The sequence below is a fragment of the Vipera ursinii genome (assembly GCF_947247035.1).
Source record: "Vipera ursinii genome assembly, chromosome: 1".
In the NCBI taxonomy this organism is placed as follows: domain Eukaryota; kingdom Metazoa; phylum Chordata; class Lepidosauria; order Squamata; family Viperidae; genus Vipera; species Vipera ursinii.
Genome location: NC_139512.1, coordinates 310,814,831 through 310,825,020, shown reverse-complemented (window position 1 = coordinate 310,825,020; position 10,190 = coordinate 310,814,831). Strand labels below are relative to the sequence as shown.

The 10,190-nt window shown below is 40.3% G+C and overlaps 1 protein-coding gene across 1 annotated transcript in view; it reads left to right on the top strand.

Moving 5' to 3' along the window:
• Window positions 1-327: 327 nt before the first annotated feature.
• The window catches only part of PPP2R5A (protein phosphatase 2 regulatory subunit B'alpha), a 54,248-nt gene continuing 44,385 nt past the window's right edge, over window positions 328-10,190 (top strand). The window contains exon 1 of the mRNA XM_083379521.1: window positions 328-1,300. Within this exon, the coding sequence (XP_083235647.1) occupies window positions 1,150-1,300 (151 nt within the window). The 5' untranslated portion in view covers window positions 328-1,149. The remainder of the gene's footprint in view (window positions 1,301-10,190) is intronic.

Genomic DNA, 10,190 nt, shown 5'->3' with positions numbered 1-10,190 from the left:
CCCAATCGCTTTTTCCTCTTGCGACACCCATCCTCTCAGTCTTGCTCACGTTGGGCCGTTCTGCTGTCAGTCTCCTGTAAAGCCGGCTTGCTCTCTTGTTTGTTCCGCCGCCTTCTGGTAATTCGGAGACCTCGCGTTTTTCAATTGGTTGCTTTGCTCTTGTCAATCGTCTTTCGCCCTGCCCACCTCTAACGGTTGTTCCAACCGCTTCCTTTTTCTCCCCCTCCCCCTCGTGAATCCCCTCCCCTTTTCCGAGTTCAGGCGCTGCTTCTGGCCCCGCCTCCGCTCCAGAGTCGGAACTCTTCTTGCCCTTGTTTGTTGCTCGAGCGTTGCCAGCAGGTTGCGCGCTGGTTCTGGAGTGGGAGTTTCGCCCTGGTCGCGGTTACGTTGCGCCGCGCCGCGCCGGGCCGGGCCGGGCCGCCGGGGCTCCAGGAAAGAGGAAGCAGCGTCTCCCGAGGCAGGAAGAAAGCAGCGCGGCGGAATGTTGGCCCGCGAGTCCGAGGGAGCTCCCGATGGGGGCTGAGGGGCTGCACCGTCCGGCCTCTCTGCGGCTTTCTCCCCCAGCTCCATTGTTAAGCTCCTCCGGCTCTTCCCCGCGAGCTCCGGGCAGGGCGACTCGTGCGATCTCTGCGACCCACGCCGACTCCGCGCGCGCGCCGCTGCGAAAGTTTGCTGCTCGCGGGCGGGCAGCGAAGGCAGGCGAGGCGGTGCAACTGCGGGGCGGGATAGAAACTTTCGCCCCGGGTTCTTCTTGCTGCTCGGCGGCTCCGTTCTGGGGAAATCTGACGGACGCAGCGTGGATATAGATCTCCCAGCCGTCTTTTTTCTTCGAGAGCATCGGATTTGGAGCCTCAGCATCGGATTAACAGCCTCCTGTCGAATCGGAAGCCCCGTGCCCTTGGAGGCTTCGCCCGCCTCCCTCCGGGAATCTCCCAAATTTGGACCCCTCTTCGGCCTTTCGGGCACCGGCTTAAGCCTCTCCTGTCCTCCTTTCCTGGGGCGGAGGAGGAGGGGGAGATGTTCCATTAGGGGCGACCCAGGCGCGTCGCCGCTGCTTTTTTGTTTTTGTTTTTTGCTTTCAGTTTCCGGAGTGGATTTTATGCTTCAAGGAAGAAACGGGCCCGCCTGTTGTCTCCTGCGAGCCCCGCCATGTCGACGGCGATCACCGCCGCGGAAAAAGTGGATGGCTTCACCCGGAGGTCGATGCGCAAGGCTCAGAAGCAGAAGCGGTCGCAGGGCTCGTCGCAGTTCCGCAGCCAGAGCAGCCAAGCGGAGCTTTTCCCGCTGCCCCAGCTCAAAGGTAAATGCCATAATAATAATAATAATAATAATAATAATAATAATAATAATAATAATAATAATAATAATAATAATAATAATAATAATAATAATAATAAATAATTAATAATAATAATAATATAAAGTTGGAAGGGATCTTGGAGGTCATCTAGTCCAACCCCCTGCTCAGGCAGGAAACCCTATACCATTTCAGGCAAATGGCTGTCCAGTCTCTTCTTAAAAACCTCCAGTGTTGGAGCATTCACCGCTTCTGGAGGCAGGTTGTTCCACTGGTTAGTTGTTCTAACTGTCAGGAAGTTTCTCCTTAGTTCTAGGTTGCTTCTCTCCTTGACTAGTTTCCATCCGTTGCTTCTTGTCCTGCTTTCAGGTGCTTTGGAGAATAGCTTGACTCCCTCTTCTTTGTGGCAGCCCCTGAGAAGTACACGAGGTGCCGCGCCGCGCTTGGCCTGGGGCTACAGGTGCCGGGGTGGGAGGGTGACTTTCCCGGGTCCTTTCTCGAGTGGGCGGCTGGTGGAGCCCTGTAGTCTCCTTTTGGCGCCTTCTTCGTGCCGCGATCACTCTGGGAGAGAAACTTCTCCGCGCTCTTTTCCATCTTTTAATCTCCTTTTCTGTCGAGAGAGGGGGGAAAAAATGTGACAGCTTTTCCTTTCAAACGCTTTGTCGGACGGGGCCTCGCCTAAACATTTCGTTGTTTTCACTTGTTTCCAGAACCTTGCCCTTGATACGATTAAGCGCTCCTGTCTAAAAGTATCCGCATTTTCACATTTCTTTTGACGGTTGTTATACAGGTAGAAACAATTGGTTATTCCGGTGGGTTGGGGATAAAAGAGGAACTGAATAGATTTTGGCCTTATATAGAGCAAAGTCTGCGAAGTTCGTTCAGAGTTCAAGCTGTTCTTTTTCTCCATTCTGCTTTAGAGATCTTGCACTTACTGTTTTCTTCCTGATCCTGCTGTGCAGCTGCTTCTGTTTGCTTAAAAAAAATAAATCTAAAAAGCTTATTTGTCTTTAAAACTGGAGCGCTATGCTAAATTTATTACTGGAATTCATGTTCAAATAATTCATTAATTTTCTACAAGCTCATAACTGTTTATTATATATTCCTGCACATTTCTTGATTCTTCCTTCATGGTTTATAGCTTGTGTAGTGTAAAACAGCATAATTTTGTACACTTAAGGGCCTAAATGAGAGATTTCACTTCTAAATACCAGCACATATTTTAATTGAATGTTGAAGTAATTTTAATAAAAGAAATGTGATTAGATAGTAAATACTAAAATAGATGCCATGTACTAATAGCATGTTTTTCTACTATACCAGTATTCCTCGACTTACAATTTTTTGCTTAGTGACAATTCAAAGTTACAATGCAACTGAAAAAAGTGTTTTATGACCATTTTTCATACTTACAACCATTGCAGCATCCTCATGGTCATGTGATCAAAATTCAGATGCTTTGCAACAGATTCCTATTTATGGTGGCAATGACCCAGGATGATGTGATCACCTTTTGCCAACCTTATGACAAGCAAAGTCAATGGGGAAGCCAGATTCACTTAACAACTTTGTAACAACTTTGGCAAGAAACGTCATAAAACGGAGAAACACTCAAGAACTGTCTCACTTAGCAACAGAAATTTTGGGCTCAGTTTTGGTTGTAAGTCAAGGACTGCTTGTAGTTCAGACTGAACACTTAAATATTTAAATATCTCAAGTATCTTCAGTCTTTAGACTTTAATATATGAAATACAGATTCTGTTGTATTTCATGAATTGAAACATTGTTTTGAATAATTTTATTGCTGTATTATAATAGGTTATTTGCCATTATAATAATTTATATTTACTATTATGCATTTTATACAAAGGCATATATAGAATAAATGGGTCCTCAGTGCTCTCTGAGCTTGGTTGTTTTCTTGCAAAGGTTTCATTACCCAAACTACGTAACATCAGTGCTAGTATCTCCTTTATTGATATATAGAATCATAATGTATTCATATGCTGACAATTTGTGGATATGCATTAATGATCTGCAGAATTGGCACAGTACTAAAAGTGGATAGTTTTGATTTAGTAATCACTGTAAAAAGTTAATAGGACCTCAGTTTAAATTTCATCAGCACTGGTGGTCTTACGAAACTTCCATTTATTGTAAAATGTTGTTTTTCCCTCCATGCATTAAAAAGTGCTAATGGTAAAATATTTAAAATATAGATTTCATCTCTTTGTAGCGTGGGGGAGGAGGGTGACTTCAGATCAGTGTTGACTCCTGCCTGGATAAGTCACTGCAGTTTTCTTGACAAAATTGTAGCAGTGCTTTGCTGTTGCTTCCTTCCTAGGGCTAATAGAGAGAGTGAATGCCCAAGGTCACCCAGTTGGCTTTGTGCCTAGGGGAGGACTAGAACTCATGGCATTCTGATTTCTAGCTTGGTGCCTTTAACCATTACATCAAACTGGCTCTCCATTACTCTCTTTGTAAAGTTTATTGTAATTATTGCAGGATGTAACTCATTTAAATCCTGATAACATTATTGTGGAATGTTTACAGTTTAATGTTGTGTTATCTATTGAGATGCATGCACTCTTGTTGTATGTATTTTTTTAAATTTGGGGGTTGACTGTTTTTATCTTTTACATATTAGCTACTAATCAAAAAAGGAAATAAATTATTGAAGAGTGGTTGAAGAGTCATGTAGCTGTTGTACCCCACTGTAATTTGCTCACCTACCAGTGGATTGAACAACATTAATATTTTTGACTGATTAAATATATTTGGATTTATTCTGTTGGAAAGTTCCTGGTATTGAATTTAATAGAATAGAGCTGGAAGGGACCTTGGAGGTCGCTTCCAGCCCCCTACTCAAGCAGGAGAACCTGTACCATCTCAGACAAGTGACTATCCAGTCTCTTCTTAAAAACCTCCAGTAAATGGAGTGCCCACAATTTCTGAAGGAATTAATCCACTGATTAATTGTCCTCACTGTTAGGAACTTTCTCCTTAATTCCAGGTTGCTTCTCTCTTTGATCAGTTTCCAACCATTGTTTCTTGTCCTGCCCTCTGATGCTTTGGAAAATAATTTGACCCCCTCTTCTTTGTAGCAGCCTGTCAAATACTGGAATATTGCTATCATGTCATCCCTATTTCTTCTTTTCTTTAGAGTAGTCACTAGCCAAACCCAAGTCCTGCAGCTGTTCTTCATATGTTTTACCCTCCAGGTCTTGGATCATCTTAGTTGCTCTTCTTTGAACTTTTTTCAAGGTCTCAACATCTTTTTTGTAGTATGGTGACTAAAATTGGTTGCAGTATTCCAGGTGTGGTCTCACTAGGATTTTATAAAGTGGTACTAATACTTCATTTGATCTTGATTCTATGCCTCTGTTTATAGAATCCAGGATTGTATTAGCTTTTTTGGCTGCTGCTGCACACTGCTGGCTCATAGTCAAGTGATTGTCCACTAGGGCTCCCAGGTCCCTCTCACAGTTACAGTTTTTGAGCCAGGTCTCACCTAATCTGATCTTATATCTTTGATTTTTCCTGCCTAAATGTAAAACTTTGCTTTCTCCACATTAAAATTCATTTTGTTGGACAGGGCCCACTGTTACAGTTTGTCAAGAACTTTTTGAATCCTGAGCTTCTTGTCTTCTGGGGTATTGGCTATTCCTGCCAGTTTAGTGTCATCTGCAAATTTGATGAGTTCCCCTTCTATTTCCTAATCTATTCTTCCAGTTTATATGATAGTTTACAATAAAATAAAAAGTTTTTATAATACATGATTATTTAACTTGTCAACTATCAACATCCTTTAATATACCATATATATACTGCTCAAAAAAATAAAGAGAACACAAGATAAGACATCCTACTATTAAATACAGTACATTGTGTTGTTTAAGTCTTCCCTTTATTTTTTGAGCAGTATACATCTAAATGGATGAAAGCATTGCAGGCTGGCATGCTATAGGGACAGTAATTCTATAAGACCGATATTATTCATAGACAAGCTGTGGCCTAATTAAATCTCCACCTCAGTTTTCCCGTTCTTCCTTTTCCTGAAGTTCCTTCAGTTCATAGAAATCCTTAGAAGGAATACTTATATCATTCTCAGTGAGTTCTTTGAAAGGAGCAAGATGGTGGTGATGTTGATACAGTTTCTGTAAAATTGTTTCTTCTTTCTAAATTGTTTCTATAGAACTGAAGGTTGTTAATGGTTTAAAACAGCAGCTAGAGAGAGATTACACCAAACCAACATTTGTTTTACCTGAGTATGTTCTCTGTGTGTTGAGGAATCCATGTAGATTCTAGAACTTTTGTTTAACATATGGAATGGTGATACTATTTTTTCTTGTCATTCTGATGTTTGTGCTCTTATTAGTTCCAACTGTTGTATATTGTTATTCAAGTTGTAAAAGAGTCTTATAAATATTAACTTGGTTTGTGTTTAAAACATAGATCTGAAATGTAATATGTCTACTATTATAAATATTATTGATTTTACTGAGTTGCATCTTTATAATGGACTATAAATCATGCTAAAAGTTAATAATTGGGATTAATAAAATGTCAAGTACTTCTCAAAGAATAATTTTTCCATAGATACAGGAAAGACATGCAACTGAGCTTTTTTAACCTGCAGTTTCCTGTAACAAGTAACTTATAGTTTAAATATGGAAAGAAATCTTGTTTGTGTTATGGCAAAAAGTCACAATTTATGATGTATCTTACATGCACCTCACCAGTCTTAGATAAGGTCTTCTACAAATGTTTCATATTGCCTTTTTGCAATCCTGAGAAAATGGCAAAAACAAGGAAGATTATGAATTCTGCAGTTAGGTTTTATTTCCCCCACCTGGTGCTTTTCAGTTGTGTTGGAACTGTAGTTCCAGAATCTTAATTTAGACTCTGTTGGCTAAGAGTAATTCGTAGTCCCAGCATATCTGGGTATATCAGCTTGCTGTAGATTAACCTATGGAACAAGGCCAAGCATCAAATTATGTTTATACATAAATAGTGCATTGACATCTGGTTTGATAAAAATGGAGGAGATAGAATGGGGGTGCATGTTATGGATTTATTATAACAAAGCGAGTGAGTTTCCAAATATGGCTTTATTTTGTGATGTTGAGTTTTCTTGAGAAAGCTTTTGCTCTAACATGGATTTTGTTCTATGATCAACATGGCCTATTTTTTTCTTTTTATGTTCAGAGTGCTGAATTTAGCCAGTGGGAGTATGCATTGAAAGGACAGTATTTTATATCAATTGGAACTTTATTCTGAGAGAGTACATTTTCTTTAACATCTAAGTAAAGCTAAACTGGGGACGCGGTGGCTCAGTGGGTTAGGATGCTGAGCTTGTCGATCAGAAGGTCAGCAGTTTGGCGGGTTGAATCCCGAGTGCCGCATAGCAGAGTGAGCGCCTGTTACTCATCCCAGCTTCTGCCAACCTAGCAGTTCGAAAGCACGTAAAAATGCAAGTAGAAAAATAGGGACCACTACGGTGGGAAGGTAACAGCGTTTTGTGCACCTTTGGCGTCTAGTCATGCCGGCCACATGGCCACGGAGATGTCCTCGGACAAGCGCTGGCTCTTTGGCTTTGAAACGGAGATGAGCACCGGCCCCTAGAGTCGGAAACGACTAGCACGCATGTGCAGGGGAACCTTTACCTTTACCTTTAAAGCTAAACTATTCTTACTAAGTGCATCATCTACATTTTCTAGATTTTTAAATCTGAAAACAATGCTGCACAACAATGACTTGTTCCTGAATACTTTTGAGTTTATCCCACAGTTTTTTGAGGCTAATCACAAAAATAACTGCAATTTAGTCTGTGTACCATTCTATAGAAGTCTTCTCTTTTTTGCAGTTTCTTTATGAATGTATTATAAACCTACTAATTTTCACTGGCATTATAAGGTGCTTTGTGGAAATATAGAACCGTTGAAGAACATCCAGGACACATCTAATACAGCTTACTGGAATATCTGTAGAGATCTAAAAGTAATTTCTTTGCTGCTTGGAATGCAGGTCAGATATACCAAGTACTATTGTTTTATATATATAAATGGGACAGCCTTGCAAGAGAGTAGCATTACCTTAAAAACAAGTGGCCATTCTGAAATAATTTGGTTCCAGGGCCGAAAATCATGGCACACGAACTATACTTGTTGACCTGACAAAGATTTTTTTTTAAATTATGAAAAATTTTGTGAAACAATGAACAAGTGAAGGTTTTCATTATTTGAGACAGATGTTTCCAAGAATAACTGATGCCAAGATTAAGGAAGGCATTTTTATTGGTCCGCAGATGAGATGGCATCAAGACAAGTGGTTCGAAGATCTGTTAGTGGGGCCAGAGAAAATCACCTGGAAAGCATCCAAGGATGTCATTGAGAATTTTCTTGGCAGAACATCAAACTACATTCAGCTATTGACAAACTTTTTACAGCATGAAGACTTAAGAAGTACTATGTGTCACTGAAGATTTATTTTCTGCATTCACACTTGGCCTTCTTTCCTGAAAATCTTGGTGCAGTCAATGATGAACATGGCAAAAGTTTTCATCAGGACATTGCCACAATGGAAAACTGGTATCGGAGCAGCTGGAATCCATCAGTGCTGGCTCACTTCTATTGGATGTTGCAGTGAGATGAATTTCATGGAATTTTTTTTGAAAAGGTTAATGTTAGTTACATGGTAAGATCTATTTATGTGAGCTGAATTTTAAAAATATGAGATGAATGGAAAAAGTGGAATTAAACTGAATTTTCATTCCCCTATTAACATTCTGCATGGGGACATTAATTGGTCTCTGTGGAAGAATAACACAATGAGCCTAGTGGTAAAGACACTTGCCAACCAATTGGAAGGTTAAGCATTCAACCTTAGGTAGTGGGAGATGTTTCTCTCCTAGGACACAGATAAAAATGTCTGCTGGGAACTGTGCATAATGTCAGGAAGGGCATCTGGCTAGTAAACGCTCAGCTCCATTCAATCACCTTGATTCTACCCCAAATCAAAAGATTGCAGGGTCCTAAAAGGGTGTTTTATAGAAGAATAATGCAGACATAAATATGGGACATGCATTTTGCTTGTATAATGGTAAAAAATCAGAGATTTAAAAAGATATAGGACCGTGGTGGCGAACCTATGGCACGCGTGCCACAGGTGGCATGCAGAGCCCTCTCTGTGGCCACACGCACCGTCACCCCAGTCCTAGGCCTTCAGCTGGGTTTTATAAAACCTTTTCACTTTAGGCCTCCACCACCATGTGCAAAAAAAAGGTTCAATCAATCAATCAATCTTAACTTCTCGCAGGAAAAAAAAGATCTCGCAAAGTTGGAATTGATTGATTGAACTTTTTAGTCCCACCCAGTCTGCCGTTACCACCGCAGCTACACTCACCTAATGGGCCATGCGACCCAATTGGCCACGCCCACTCGGCACCCGACGATACATAAGTGGGTTTTGGGTTGCAGTTTGGGCGCTCGGTCTCTAAAAGGTTCGCCATCACTGATATAGGATGAATACTACTGTTTGTAGTAGAACATATTGTGCCATTCATCTTGACCAAATCTGCATTAAATTATTGCTGTTTATTGGAAACCCATATTATATCATTCACTTGATTTCTGGTCATTTAGTGGTCATTCCTATAAGTATTTGTTTACAACATATTCATTTTATACCTCTCTGGTATGTAATCAGGACAGTGTAACTTGGTGTAAGAAGTGGCAATTCTTTTTGACAGAAGAATGTTATATACAAATTGAAATGATGGCTGAGTAATGTCATCCCTATCACGAATTTTATCTAGATGTCTGACTGCATATTTTCATGAGGTTACAGTAACAAAACAGTGAGAAAATCTCCTTGCTTGTGATTTTGACTAGCTGCCAAATGTTAGGGTTTTTTTCCCTTTAAGAATCTAAACCTATTAGAAGTAGATCAGTTGTTCTTGCTTTAAGGAGAGACTCCCTAAGGCAATGGAATAATTACCATGTACAGCCCAAGCCTTTCCTGACAATTTTTGATCAAACAAATTGCACAAAGCCAATGTCATATAGCAGAGTCCATTTGGGAATATTGTATCACTAAGGAATTGCCTTCCGTAGTAGATCTTTTTAACTTTCATGTAAAGACCTTACATAATCCTCCCTTCTCTCAGTATATAATATTCAAATTTGTCTTCAAGAAAGCAGATTTTAATAAACCCCACCTATAATGCTCAAAATCCTGAAAGATAAACAAGCCCAAGAGAGATAGAACATCTTGAAAAATATGATGCTGAAAGCACAAGCACAAACAACTCACATAAATGGAAAAATAGAAAGAAAAGACTGAAGAGGTTTATGTGGATGAATAAAAAGCTGAAAGCTAAAAAAAATGTATAGAAAATGGGGACTAACAGTTAAGTGGGGAACATACACTGGTAATTTGAAACAGCAAGGATAGAAGAAGGAAGATTAAAGTTAAAATGAGATGAGGAATGCAAACTAGAATAACAATTTTGGGAAAAGTAGATCCAAAATAAAAGTATGGTCAAGGAGGATGTTGGTCTGTCATGCAGGAAAAATGGGAAGTAATAACAGGAAATAGGAAGAAGGTGGAACTGTTTAACACTCTTTGGATCTGTCTTCTCTCAGAGAAAGGGAGAGAGCCTACCTAATATTCCTGAGGCAAACAAGAGGGGAAACACAGCTCAGAGAAAAGGATTCTAGGAATTCTCCCTGCCACCTTAAATAAACATGTGTCTCCAGGGCCAGATGAAATATATTCCAGGCTGTTGAAGGAGCCAGTGGAAGTGTTCTCAGAATTATCTAAAACCTCTGAAAATTCTGGAAAATTGATAAATTGCTGGAGGAATGAAGAAGAGAAATTGTAGTTCCAATAT